Here is a 14,697-nt window from a genome sequence, read left to right on the forward strand (position 1 = left end):
GAATAATTGAGTTAATAACCAAGTAATCAAACATTACTACCTGGCTCCTGCAGTGGATCAAGTTGGAGGGTCCGGTATTTGACTGGTATAGTCAAATATAGACCAGTGGTATAGACCTGGTATAGACCATGAGGGGGGCTTGAAGTGTTGAGCCTGGACTGAGAGAGGACAGACTGCCAGCTGTGAGAAACAGAGACAGAGATGCACTTTCTGCTGCACTGGAAGACACAATAGCTCAGTAACAAACTAAATCCCAAAATCCCCACACCTGACAGATTCAGAACAGACTGAGAAGCAGAGAGTGTGCCTCTCTGATAATATTATTTTATTGTCCTAAATGTCTGTTACTGTTTACTGGTTGTGATAGCTTTGGCAACACTGTGCATCATCAGTGATGCTAATACAGCTCTTCCAGTTTGAGTGTGAGAGCCCTACTGTGCCAAGAGTGCGGTTTCTCCAGGAGCACGGCTGTATGTCTGTCCTTGTTCCTCCCTCACAACAAGTGTTCAAACACTTGAAGGGCCTGCTGCACTGTCTCCTGGACGTGGTTCTGAACCGCTTCTGTCCAAAGCTCATGATTATTATCGATTACAAATATCCATGTCTGTTTTACTCATTTTCTAGCAGGGAGGTGGACAAAGGTTGTTCGTCCCAGTTAATGAAGTATTACTTCATTTTGATCACTCAACTGGTCAGCAGTCCGGCCTGAATGCTCAATGTCCAAAACCTTTACAGGAGGTTTGAGAGCTAAAACTAAGACAGGCACGCACACATGCAAATACACACACACACACACACACACACAGGCACACAGGCACACAGGCGCACAGGGGAATCCCAGCTGCACTGTCTGACCACTGGGATTCCCCCTGTTTTGTTGATTTCCCAGCCAGTGTTGGGGGTGTTGATTGTAGGAGATGTGTCCAGGTAAAGGACGAGCGATTGTGTGCTCTTCCCAGCACTCCTCGTTGGTGTTGGCTTCTGTTGGAGGCAAGAGTGCTAACCCCCCCCCCCCCCCCCACTCCTCTTCCTCTCCGTGTCTTTCAGGTGTTTCTCGCGGTCGGACCACCTGGCCCTGCACATGAAGCGGCACATCTGAGGGCCCGTGGCCGGTCCGGTCCCGCTCGGGAGCCGGAGCCGATCAGAGCCCGGCTTTCAGTCAGCCCGTCCTGCGCTCGCCGCCACCGGGGAGGGAGAGTACGACACAAAAGAGAGAGAAAAATTCTTTTTTTAAAAAACAACAAAACAAAACAAAACAAAACGCACACTTTGAAGACTGTCCATCATCTTTGTAGCAGATATGCGATTAGCCATGCCTTACCTACCTAGCCAGGGATGGGAGTCAGACACTGCCAAACAACTGCTGATCCAGTCATGCCTCATATGTACATATTTCTATATTTTTTTTGGAGCTACTGTTGCCACGGAATCTGGAGAGGCTAGAGTACAATCTTCTGCAACGCCCACCAACCACCGGCCTGCCTCCGGACCGGACACTGTGGAGGTCGTGGTTGCTTTGAGAGGCGAAGATCGATTCGCTCCACAGTGGGCAATTTCTCCTCTTTTTCGGAGAATGGGAAGGTTCCAAACGATCCAGGGAGGCCGCACTTGATCTCTGGCTGTGGGGCGGAAGCTCGTCTGGAATCGCTGGACAGGGCCAGCGGTCAACCAGCAGCTGGGCCTGTGCTGTGTGTTTGGATGACTACACAAAGAGGGGGGGGCAGCTCTTTTCTGCCCACCTTAATGCCTGCCGATTCGCAGGCGCCCGATGACTACGCAGCGACACTTTCTTGCCTTTTTTTAAAAAAAAATGTTGTTTCTCAGCTGAAACGTCTTAAAAACTCACCGAACGGTTGCTTTGTGTATGTGCGCGTTCAGCTGCGCGTGCCACAGGGGGGGACACGACTCGTGTGCACTAAGCGAAATCAGTAGCTTCTTCCTAAGCGCTGACTACGAGGAGAAGGACAGTGGACAGTGGTTTGATCGAAAAAGCTTTGTGATTCCTGAAACGGAAGGGAAGGCCTGTTCTGTGCTTTCAATCCAAACTGCAGGGCTCTTAATCCCAGAAGGCTTTGCCTTCTTATTTGCGACCTAGAAAACTTGAAATCCTCTTTGGCAAATGGAACCTTTTGGTCCGTTCTGGAGCAACACAGCCCAGGGGGACCATTATCCCTGCCGGACAGCCTTGGGGAGTTCCTCGGGGGGTGGTGAGACGTGACTGTGGTTTGGGGTCCAACTCCATTGCAGGAGCTACCAGGACCCCAGGACTCTGATGTTACTTCCAGCACAGCTCGCCCGATTCTTATCCCATCGTCCGCACTGACTGTTTTCATCCGTGTTTTCTTAAAATCTAAGGAAAAAAAAAGTAAAAAAAAAATACACTCACACGCACACCAACTGACATTAACAGGACGTTTTCTTTGCTCACAGCTTTTCGTTATGAAAAGCAGTAAAAACACACACACGTTCAAACCAACACAGAAACTGTAAAACACTGCGTGGCAGAGCGACAGACCGTGTCCGGGAGTGGCTCTGCGGTAAAGTGTTTTAACGGTAGAGGATTAGCTACCGCTGTTCTGTACTAACGGTTTACGTCACCTCGGACTGAAACACACGGGAAAAATAAGGGCATCACCGTTTGCCCTCCCGTGTTTAACTGCCGTCTCCAGGTGTCCTCGGCCTTGGCATTCTCCACCCTGTACTCCCGATCCAGGAAAGAAACTGGGAATCTCCCCTCCTCCTGATCGCGCCGCCCGCAGGGGAGTCGCCACTGTCGCCCTGCTCGCCCGCCGGTAATCGGGACGGGTCGTTGACACGGCACGACGCTCCGCCCGGCTCAGGAAGCCGCTGCTGCTAAGCAACCCAGGACTCCGAGAGGCGGACTGACAGGCCGGCGGGAGGGCGGAGTCGCGCGCGCTCGTCGGGACGCGTCAGCGGAGCGGAGTTACAGCAGAGTCCTGTCGCGTTTCTCTCAAAGACCGACAGAAACCGATCGCTCAGTGAAGGTGTGTTTATATCTGTTGGGTCTTTCCGTTTGATTTGGGCCGGGAGGGGTAATGTGAGAAAACGGGAACTTTAAAAAAAAAAACAAACGAAAACGAACATGCCAAATTTCGCGAGGTTGTGCGTATGTTGTTCCTCCCCGCTCTCGTACAATCAGCGGGCGCCCGTCTGCCCGCCGGACTCTGCGTGACTGCGCATGAGGGCTGCGCATGGCCAGAAGCCTGCTGTCTGCCGGGCTCTGATGTCACTTCCTGTGTGGTGGTCACTCCCACGAGTAGAAACAATCCAGCCAGCTTGCTGCGTGCTGCTTTCTCCAGGTGTACATTGTTAGTTTGAAGTCACCCAGACACGTCTCGGATTCAGTTCCTCACGTTAAGGCCACTCCCTTGTTTGAAAGGGGTAGGAACGGATTCATGATGTCACCAAAACAGAGTGGACCTGTTTAAACTGCGTATAGCCATCAAGCAGCTTAAAGATTTATGTGATGTTGCACAAACCCAGCGTGTTTGGATCTTATAACGGGGAGAGAAGAGCAGATGTAAAGTTAGGGTGAGGGGAACTGCCACCCGTCGGTGCCAGCTGGTTGACATCTCCCCTCCCTTCCCACTGCCTGCACTGTCAGGGGGCCACAGTGGCCCCACGCTACACTCCCCAACTCTGGACTACCTGTTATTTAAAACTGGCAGCAGGTCTGTGAGGAAAGAGCCCGGGATCAGTCCTGTCCCTTAACACAGATTCAGACCTGAGCTGATCGGCCTGACTTTTCCACTCCCACCTGTTTCAAACCATTTCACTTTTCTCCGAGCAGTCCCCCCCCCCGATTATTTGCTAGATCTTCAACAGCCGGGACAGATGAGCCGTTCCGAATCGGTTAGTGGCCCTGGAGGGGTGGACAGGTCTCGGGTCCCACACTGGTGTGGACCAGGCTGCCAGGTTGTGACTGTCGCGGGACAGCTTCAGCGGCACCATCGCTACTCTGGTTCTAACAGAGAAAAAAAACAGTTTTGAAACTGAGACCGTTTCGACCAGCGAGAGGGAAATATGTGGATACGAGATGACCAAAATAACGGTGACCGAAGAAGTGATGAGGGAATGTGCTTCAAAACGAACCAAAAAAACGAAGAGAGGAGGCCCGCCAGCCTCAGTCTGGTCTGGTCTGGTCTGGTCTGCCTGGAGGGGTCCAGCCGGTGGCCCTCGTGCGAGTGGACCTCAGTCCCCCTGCAGTCTCTTACTGCCCTTCCTGCGCTCGCTCCCAGCACGATCCGCCGCAGGACCGCAAACGCCCTCCCAAAGACTGTGCATCCCCTCAAACATTTCCTCCCGACCCTTTTCTGTCCTTCCCAGTCTCCTCATCTTGGCGGGGGGGGGGTATGCCCTGTTCGGGAGCAGGATCGGGGGTGTAGAGTGGCCGCCAAAGGCAAGAAGCCTGACACCCGATGGAGTGGATATAGCTTTATAAGGTCCGTGCTGCCTGTCACTATGCAGGTTGGACGTTGAACAAAAACACAAAAAACAACATGCATAGAAAAAAAAATAGAAAAAAAGGAAAAAGCACCCCAAAAAAAGCAGGCTTCGGGGCCTCAGTGACTTATAGGAGTTGTGGTGAAATAAAATGTTCCTCTTCTTAATCACAGCATAACATTTCAATCCATTAATCGCACTCTCTCTGTATACTACTAGCCTAGCCTATCAGTTCGAGCACTCCTCTGTGAGATATCCACTTAACATGTTCTGATTCTCGAAGATGCACTGTCCACCCTGACCCCCGCAGGACCCTGTAACCATCTGACCTCCAGAGCCCCTGGGACGTCTCTGGGCTTTGGATCAGCTTGGAGGTGATAACTGAAAGGCGCTATACAAAGCACATTGGAGTGGGTAGGGCAGTTTGCCTGCGCAGGTCAGCGGCTCTCATGGATATTGCATCTTTGAGTGTGTTTGTAGCTGCTGTGTTTGTCCATATTCCGTGTGTCAGTGTGTAAAATCAGGGGGTCCGCCATTTCACCCTTCCTCCCCTGACTCCCCTCCCGGGTCTCAGAGCAGTGCATCCTGGGAGTTGAGCTGCCTGGAAGCTCAGAGCATGCTGGGACTTGACTCCTGGTGGAGCAGAGGGGCCCAGGAGTTCAGCCACTGCCTTGGGCTCCAGCCACACAGAGCACTGGCACAGGGAACGGGAGTGTGGAATCAGAAATCTGCTTTCAATCCCTCGTACAACTGTAATTGTACATTTCCTACAGGCCTTGCTTTGTTTTGGTTCGGGGTTTTTTTTTTGTATTTTTGTTTTTTTAATTTTGTGAGAGACGGGGCTTGACACAGCACACTTGTCTGTGAGAGAGCACCAGGCAGGTACCTGTCAGCGTTCTACAGACTTCAGTCCTGAACTGTTTCAGTTCCAGGAGAACTGCTTGCCATTTCTACAAGTGCTTCTTTTTTCCCGGTCAGAGGACCAGCCACTGTGTGGCAATAGGGTTCCTGTTGATTCCATGAAATTAGCTAGTGATGCACAGGAGGTGTGTCAGCAAGACCTGTCTTGACGGCACCTGGTTTTGTTTTCATTATTGAAGACGTGACGACTTTGTGAAGAGTGCCCCCTATCTCCCCCCTCCCATGCCTGCACCCATGCTCACCCCCCTTCCCCTAGCCAGAGCTTACTTCTGTCACCTACACTTTCTTATTTCTTTTTTTTTTTTTTGGCTGTACAAAGTGTTTAAAAATATTATTTGTATTATATGATGTTAGTATGGTAATGTTCTTTATTAAGGAAGAAGAAAATTTATTTTTGTTACTGGTCTGTTTCATAATTCTTTTTTAAATTGGTATTGTAAGATATCTATGCAAGAACTGTTCTGTGGAGCCTTTTTATTTAAGAATGTAATATGTGTAATAAATGGTAGAATCTGCTTGGCTTGGGATTAAAATTTCTCTTCCGTGTTCTTGACTGCTAAACGATTTGTCTGGATTCTCGGGGGAGGACTGGGAGTGCAGGAATCCAGCTTGTTATCCCAAAGGCGAGCAGACAGCTTTTCACTTTTTCCTGGCACTCGCCTTCAGAGCCGGTGACGTCTGGGAAACTGGGTTACTGAGCCTAGTGTAGCACGTGTGGAATTAAAAACTCGCCGCCATGCCGAATGTCCATAGAGCCATTCTGCCAGCGCGCTATTTCCCTGGGGCCCCTGCTGGCCCCACAGGTGTGGCGCTGAGGGACCCCAGAGCGCTGCACGCAGGGTCTCCTCGTTCCTCGTCTTTACCGCTCCGCAGGCACCCTCTGTCCAAGTGCTGGCTCAGTGGGGACATGTTTAGCATTTCTTCACGGCCGTCTGACGCAGACTAGCTGAACGGGAGTCGTGGTGCCTATAAATCTTTTCTAAGGCTGAGGTCAAAGTAGTGAATAGTCCCACTTAAACAAGCGAAGCAGATCCCAGCCGGATGGGAGAAAGTGCTCTGATTTTGGGGGGGGTATCATCCCCCTGGTTACAAATGGAGGTCCTGTCTGTAACAGCTGTGCTCCCCGTAGCCTTCCCCTCCCTGATCTTTGACCTGGGGTCACCTGGGCACCTGCCCCCCCCTTGTTGTTATCGGGGATCGGAGGTAAAGGACTCCGGGTCCGGTCCTGTGAGCTAGACACCTGCAGCTGCACTGGAGCCCGGTGAGGGAGGAGGGCATCAGCGTGACAGCCGCGAATAACACGACCCCGCGCTCTCAAAGCCACGCCAAGCGCCTCCGAGGGCGGGGCCTCCGGCGAGTCGGCAGCCAGGCGTTCTGGCCGAGTAGGAGCCCTGAGACGAACGGGGCTTCGGCGCGGAGGAGAGCCGGGAGGGGCTGCTCGGCCTCGTTGTGACTGCAGCTCTCTCATGCCAGGGAGGAGCAGCCTGAGCCCTCCGCCGGGGAGCTGTCTGTGCCGAGCAGCCCCCGGCAGTTGAACGTTGACGGCGCCTCTGTGCCTGCTAGCTGCCTGCTGCCTGCTCTCGCTGTCCACTGCGGCTGCAGGCCGTGACGCCGCCGATGGATTGGTGCGCTGCAACACTGCTAGGAGCGCTCACGGGTTTCAGTTCTGGCGTTTGCTCCGAGGTTGCTGAAAGCATTTCTGAAAATGGCTTTCAAGCAGGGAGATGTTTTCATTCCAGCATGCGTAGACGCTCTTAAGAGGCGTGCTTGCAAACTGGGCCTGTCCATGTTGGCAGAGCCAAGCTCCCTCACACTGTGGCGCAGCGCTGCAGAGCGAAAAGCACACGGCACAGACCGCAGCTCCTGCAACAGCCGCAGCTCATATAGCGCCTTATCGGAGCCCGCCTGGAAAAGAAATACAAAATAAAACAGCAGACGCTGCACAAAGAAGTTATAAAACCTTTTTTAAAAGGTCACATGCGCAAACCACTTGCAAGAAGCCTTATTGACATAATTGTTGGCTAATGGTTAAGTATCTCTAATAGAGGATGAAAGCAGTGTGACTTGGAAATCAAATCTGAGTGCTCTTTTCTCATGGAAGTAAAGCCTACTGAGACACGTCGGACTCCCCAAGGAATCACTGCCTGGAGTAAAGACCCACACAGCGGCTTCCCGCAGTAAAAGCAGTGTAACACTTCGGTGAAATTAGAGCAAAACCTACACAGAATAATACAAACCATGAGAAACCATAGCACAGAAAGGTCCATCTATGGTATCAGGAGGAAAATTGCAAATGTCCCATACAGTTTTCGAATGATCAAAGAGATTAACAGCACCTAATATTTGTAAATAGTTTGTTCCCCCTGCCTATTGTTACATATTTAATTCCTTGCATTTATACAGCATTTTTTATTCCAAAGCACTTTCCTCACCGGCGTCCACCGACCACGTAAGTGCAGAACAGAGGAGCACAGCTGTGTGAGGAGCTGCAGCCTCTCTGCCTCGGCACAGAGCACGAGAGAGCGCACCTCAGTCCTCTGAACATGCAGCCCCTTCCCTGGGTTTCTGCATCAGTGGGGATTTATCATGAGGATGCATTGTTAGAAATGCAATTTATTACTAATTAGAGAAGCTCATGAATACTTACGACCCAACTCTTCTCTCTCTCAGGAGCAGTCTGTATTAAACATCAGTTAATTAGGAATTTTATTAACTCGTCAATGACTTATCAGCCCGTTGATAAACTCTTAAACCATGGCAAACAGATGAAGTGATGTAATCAAATAACGAATGGCTAATTAGTGAGTAATTATGTTTAAAGAGGTGGCCTAATAAATCAGCTCTCCAAATGTCTTTCCCGAGCTAATCCTGACAGGTTACTCATTCATGACTAATAAAGGACACTGATGTCTGTCTTATACTGTACATATCATTTCTAACGCTGTGAAGGATCGTGGCTAATTAATCATGAATCCCGCAGTTCAGAGTGACTTCTGCTTGCTTTTAAAAACTCCCAAACTCAGGCACACATTTCTCAAGAACCATGTCTCACTAATCGTGCCCGTTCTGAAATGAAATCTAACAATTAGGATTCATCCAAAGACCTAAAACGCAAGTGGAACAGCAACCAGATGTGGCCCACTGGAAATGTGGATGGAAGTCCTGTTCTCACAAATGTTTTTAATGAGAAAGGTTATAGAAAACGCTTGGAAGATGAAAAACAAAATCTGCCTAATTGAGTTGCAGACAAAGGAAGTCACCAGGGGAAATATCCGCACCAGGCAGTGCTGGGGGGGCCTGGGAGAGGCAGATGGTCGCTTGTGGGTGGCTGGGGGGGGGGGCAGGACAGGAGACAGGAAGGCCCTGTGTCCTCGGCCCTGCAGCAGGGCTTGAAGGGAAGTGTGTCACCCCCCCCCCCCCCATCATCCCATCTCCCCTGGAAGATCCTGACTAACAGACCTGCCCCCCCTTCCTGGTGGGTTTCCTTCCCTGCTCTGTCGAAGAATCGCAGGAAATGAGGCCCTGGAGCCCTAGGACAGGAGTGCGTTGAGACACAAAAGCAGATTAGACATTTCCCACGTGGAAACTCAGGCTCAGAAAAATGCACAGGGCTTCTACGACATGAAACACTGCGTGTGTCAGCTGAAAGCCCCGAGTTTCAGACCAGGTGCTGCTGCGAGGTCAGTGTTCAGGCATGGGCCACCCAGCTGGAGAGTCTGCAAGATGAGGTCTTTTCAGGCTCTTTACTATAGAAATCCAGGGCCCTCCGAGGCCAGTACAGAGCCCCACAGTGTCCCTGAGACCACCGAGTCAAACCCTCTGGACCCAACTCGCTCGTCGATGTAACCAATGACAGCTGCAGCAGGGTGAGTTCTGAAGTGAACAGAAACGGTTTTGTCTGCCTACGTAGAAGAAAATGCTTCCGCGCCACGCCATACAGCATCATGGTGGCCCAAGACATACCGCCAACGGAGCCAAGGCATTCATCAGCAGAAACAAGGAGAACATCTGAGACTGTCCAAGTCCATTTCCAGAAATAAATATAACTGAGCAGCATTTTAAATCATAATCATAATCAAAATCATCCCTTACACTCATATAGCGCTTTTCTGGACACTCCACTCAAAGCGCTTTACAGGTAATGGGGATCCCCTCCACCCCCACCAGTGTGCAGCCCCACCTGGATGATGGGACAGCAGCCACACACCGGTTATCAGTGGGGAGGAGAAGAGTAATAAAGCCAGTACACAGATTGCAAATAACATTCCTGAACATACCACCCCTAGAAAAGGCAAGAACTCAAGGTGGCTGTAACAAAGCATACGGTATAAATGATAACACAAAGACGCTCAATTTCTCACACAGAGGGACAGGCAACAGAAAAGTGACTTGTATACTCTGCACCTGGCTGTGTCCCAGTTCTCAAGATCACCTGAAATAACTAAGCAGACCTCATATAGTAGACCTTGTTCTACTATAATCAAATGTACGTACGGAAGCCGATTCGTTTTTCTCCTTGCTGCTAATAGGCTTCCATATTTATGTATGGGATTGGCCAAAAACACAACACAGATTATTTTGTGCTTTTCTGTCCTGATGTTACTGGAGCACTGTATCAATGAAATGTTTCTGACGTCCTACCACGCTAGACTGCTAGAAACCAAAAGGCAATGGCACGGGGATGCATGTAAATCTGTGAACAGGAGGCATATCTTTACAAAAAGGGTTGTAGGAGTATGGAACAGACTATCCAGCCATGCTGACTGAACCCGAAACCTGTATCAGTTATTGACTAACACTCAAATGGGCTCGATGAGCTGAATGTCCTAACACTGCGAGTTACTGCAGCGCAAGCTTATAATTACTGTGAAACACTACCCTGTTAGAAACGGAATGTGGAAAAGCCATAATGCATGGTCACATTTTCCTGCACAGTAAGGAAATGGAACATGCAAAGGAAAATGAGGGAGGGGAGGGGGGGGGGGAGCAAAATTGATTAGCAGAGTTTCTATGGGAAAACTCCGTCTGCACTCCCTTAGGAAAGCGTCAAAACAAATCACTGCCTCTGGTGCATCCTCCTGCGAGGCTGTGCAGAAATTCCTGGTAACTTTTTTTCCAGTGAGCTCATACCTTTGGGATCATGTTCAAAACAGAGGCAAGAAACCGCAGGCGTCTCTAGGAGCTCATGGAGGAAGATTCCTTGCACATGACTCTTACGGACGCGAGTGTGGTTTAAACGAAGGGCTGTTTTTCCTTATCTTGCAGCCCTTGTCCCGTCACCCGACGGGCAGTGATTGGACAGGAGCCGTGAGCTGATGCTGCTGGGGGTGGTGGGATATCTGGAAAGCAAGTGGGAGAGCAATCCCACACATGACACACACACACATCCTGCTCCCTCTGCCTCCATCTGTATCCTGCCTCTACCCTCCAGCAATCTTCGATGACATCAGCTGGGCACATCTTCAATTTCCTGCAGGCTCACAGGGAAAGCGCACATACTTTTAAGCCCATGTGTGGAACCTGAAGCAGATTGTCAATGGGCTGTGCCTCAGATCATGCAGAATAGAGGCTGGCAGGTGAGAGCCTCATGATGGCTTTCGTCATGCACGAAACTCCGTGTCTGCAAGTTTGCTTTTCTTGCGTGTGGAAACGTTACAGTCCTGGCTGCCTTAAGCACCAGCCACAGCCAGTTCAGCCACTCGCAGCAGTGGGATGCTCTCAGTCCATGCGAATCTGCTTGTTTTAACCTCAATCTGGTGAAGAAGAACATGACTGGTATTGCTGTACATGCAGGCAGCCAGCTGGGGGTCCAGCTGTAAAAATACTTATCACCCACCACACCAGCAAGAAAAAAAAATACACATAAACAAACAGAAATCCCAGCTCCAGCCATCCTGTGCCTCATCCTGCCTCCCCCCCTTACCAGGCCATGAGCTGGGAGGAAGAGGAAGTTCCTAGTGAAACAGCACCATGGTTTCCTCCCTCTCAAGGCCTGCCTATTGTTCGGGGGGAGGCCGTGAGCAGCACACAGCATGTTTTGGAGCAGGTGCGTTATGAATCAGAGGTTCCTCTCCTCTGGACCTCCAGCCCGCCAGTCAACAAACCCCCAGGTGTGGAGAACCAGGGGGCTCAAGCGCACAGTGTGACCCCCCCCCGCCTCCTCCCCCAGACATCCTGCAGAGACACGACAGTCTCTGTCACTACTGGCGCGCTCCACAGCGAGAGGGATCAACAGATCAAGCTTACCAAGAGTAAATCCACATGCTCGTACGTGTCACGCCTTCAGAATGCTCTTCCCCATCTTTTAATCTAGTCCAACCTGCTTTCCTGTGGCTTTCGTGCTCTGCTATAGCATTGCATTATGTCAATACCAACAGTCAATAGGTGTAGGGCAGATAATGACATTTTTAAAGTCTTGCATAGCAATATACATAGCAGAGCAGACACAAGCATAACAGTATCTACTACTGAAGGAACAAGTAATAGGTTTATTCCATGCTGAAAACACCTGAAGAAGGCTCCACGGCCGAAACGTTGTGTTTTCTTTCTTCTCTTTTCAGCAGGGAATAAACCTATGACTTGTTCCTTTGCAGCCTACGCCTGCTGACGCAGCTCCCCACCTGCACTACTTCAACCAGTATCTGCTGCTTCTGACTTTGGTTGTTAGTGGCTAATGGACGTGAGGATCCTATCCAGATCTTTCTCAAAAGCCGCCAGGGTATCAGTTTCGGCATCATGGCTGGATAGCTTGTTCCCCACTCCCGCCCCCCTTGGCGTACAGAGGTGTTCTCTGCTGTTCTCAGCTTTTAGGGTACTGGCAGGTGCAGGCGCTCATGCGGAAGGCTGTTTGCCTCACAGTAATGGAAGCCCCGTGGGGGAAATGGGACAGTTCCCCCGTGTTTGATGTGGGCACACGCTGACATGCGGCGGAGCAGGGTTTGTTTACGCCCGTAAAAGCACACCTCTGAGCGTTCCTGCCTCCAGCCTCCGCTCTGGCAGCTGGGACGGAGCTGGTTTCCTCTCTCTCTCTTCACACCGTCCAGCTGCCCCTGTCGGCGTGACTCACTCTGACTCAAAGTTCCCGTTCGCTCTGGCGCGGCTGCAGCACATTCCCAGGAACCCGCGCCGCACCGGGCTGCTTTCTTTTTCCCGGGAAAAACAGAAACACCCAGCCCGGCTTCCTCCCTTCTGCTGCTTCTTCAGAGATGTGGGGTGACAGCAAGACTGCCGCACTGCCCGGCTTCGTCGTCTTGCGTGCTGCTGGGACTTCAAACAGGCTGCTGTTGCTCATCTAACAGAGAAAAGAGAAAGAGGAAGGAATGGAGGAATGAAGGAATGCAAAGAAATAAGAGGCCTGGAGGCCGTGGGCACAAAGCAGGAGAAACTGCACAGACCTGGGAGCCGGAGTGGCACTCCAGCCCTGGCATCAGAGCGCTGCGGTGAGGGAGGCGGGCGGCCGTGTGCCCGTGAGCGGAGCGGCACTCTGTGCCAGGGACGCCCACACTTCCCGACGAGGCAGCGGACGGTGAGACAGCGCACAATATACCCTCTGCGCTTAATTCACACACAGGCACACCCCCCCTTCCAGTGCTTTCCCCTTCCCCAGTTGCCTTGAGCACAGAGCCGGGCAGATTGCAGGGGAGAGGGCAGCCCCACAGCGGCGGGCCGGTCCCGACAGTGGCGCTTGTGGACCAGTAGGAGGCGCTCTTCCCCAGCTTGTCCTCCAGTGGTGTCAGCCTCTCTCTGGGCTGCGTTGCCCCTCTCACCCCGGGCTCCACAATGGAGAGTCTTGCGTCACACAGAGGCCTTCCCTTTGATCAAAGCAAGGCTTCAGCTCTGCTCCTCCAGCGCGCCGCCACATCCAGCCACTATGTGAGCCTATTCCAAACGTGTGACGTCTTCATATCTACAGTTCAGGTTTTGCGCCATGTGTCATCAGAAAACGATCCCCCACCTGCCCATCTCCTCTGAGACAGCGCAGGCAGTGAGGTAATTAGGCAGTGTCTGGTGATCTTGTGCCAACTGCCTGAAGATGCAAACAAACCTAATTGGTTTCCTAATGGGCTCGTTCATTCACCTGGAGTCTTATGGGTGGGCTCACAGCTCTCACAGCACGGCCAAGATATGCAAAAACAAAAAGACTCCTTGTGGATGCATGCGTTTAAGAAATAAGAACCTAATTGCATGGTAATTTCTTTCATGTCTAACTGGGGAATAGATTTTTTTTTCTCTTTTTAGGCTGCTCTGTGTTTGTAAAAAGCGTGCTGGTGGATGTTTCTTCCCGGCTCCTGCACCACCCCCGGTCTGCACTCCCTCGCCGACTCCCCACGACACCCGCCCCGAGAGGCGAGGGGAGAGCCAGCCCAGCTGCTCGGGGCTCGGGGACAGAGAGGTCACCCCCGGCTGCCCTGCCGTAGTGTCAGCGGAGTAGTGTGCACGGGTGCCCCTGTGCCCCCGAGGCAGAAACGCAGCTCCTGCAGCTCAGGGACGGCAGCGTCTGCTCACGGCTGCTGGGAGATTCCGTTTCTCCGGAGGATACAGTGAAAACGGCAGGTCAAGACAGGAGGGAACACGGATCTGCTCTGCTGGCTCACATACAGCTGCATACTGTCCTTCACAATGCCCCCATGATTTGATTTTAATGTCTTCCTACAGTGTCCTGCTGAAGTCCTGCGAATTCCAGCAACTGACACCGCGCCCAGGCCCCAAGTCCCACACATTCAAGACATTTCCCACTTCATATCCACAGGCCGACAGCCGCGCTCAAATCTCCTGTGACAGGCGAAAACCTTTTCTCAGGAGTCAAAAACGATGGCCAGCGGGTGAACCGACTCCTTTACTGACTCCTCGGCTGTTTCTCTTGAGGACGGAGCGTGGTGGGCGCTAGCAGGGGGTACCCCCCCGCCCCAGCGCTCTGCGACCCGCGGCGGCGCCGTGCTCGAGAGAAACCGGGCCGGGCTGAGATTCACAGGCCTCATACCTCAGACGGAGGGGGTGTCACTGCCATCGAGGCACGGACTCCTCTGATCAATGTGAGGTCTGTGGGCAGTGAGGCCCTGTGCCCTCTGCCAGGAGGTTCAAGCCCCACACGGGCCCGGCGTGCCGCTTCACTGAGGCGTGTGCCAAAAACGAAGGCCCCCGCCTTCTCCTTGTGTAATAAAACCATCGCAAGGGCCCCCCCCACCTCTGGGCCCAGGGCCGGGCGCTGTTGTCTCCCCCTGCCTTCCTGGTGCCTGAACCCCTCGCTGGCCTGGGACAGGGGGCAGGTGGGCACATCTCCGCCAGCGCAGGGCACTGTGCCAGGGCAGAGCC

The 14,697-nt window shown here is 52.1% G+C and overlaps 1 protein-coding gene across 1 annotated transcript in view; it reads left to right on the forward strand.

Annotated features, from left to right (window-relative positions):
- The window catches only part of klf7b (Kruppel like factor 7b), a 36,610-nt gene extending 34,161 nt beyond the window's left edge, over nucleotides 1-2,449 (forward strand). The window contains exon 4 of the mRNA XM_088931118.1: nucleotides 1,048-2,449. Coding sequence (XP_088787244.1) covers nucleotides 1,048-1,099 — 52 coding nt within the window. The 3' untranslated portion in view covers nucleotides 1,100-2,449. The remainder of the gene's footprint in view (nucleotides 1-1,047) is intronic.
- The last annotated feature ends 12,248 nt before the right edge of the window (nucleotides 2,450-14,697 follow it).

This window comes from Atractosteus spatula, chromosome 13 (genome assembly GCF_055471065.1).
Source record: "Atractosteus spatula isolate fAtrSpa1 chromosome 13, fAtrSpa1.hap1, whole genome shotgun sequence".
Lineage (NCBI taxonomy): Eukaryota > Metazoa > Chordata > Actinopteri > Semionotiformes > Lepisosteidae > Atractosteus > Atractosteus spatula.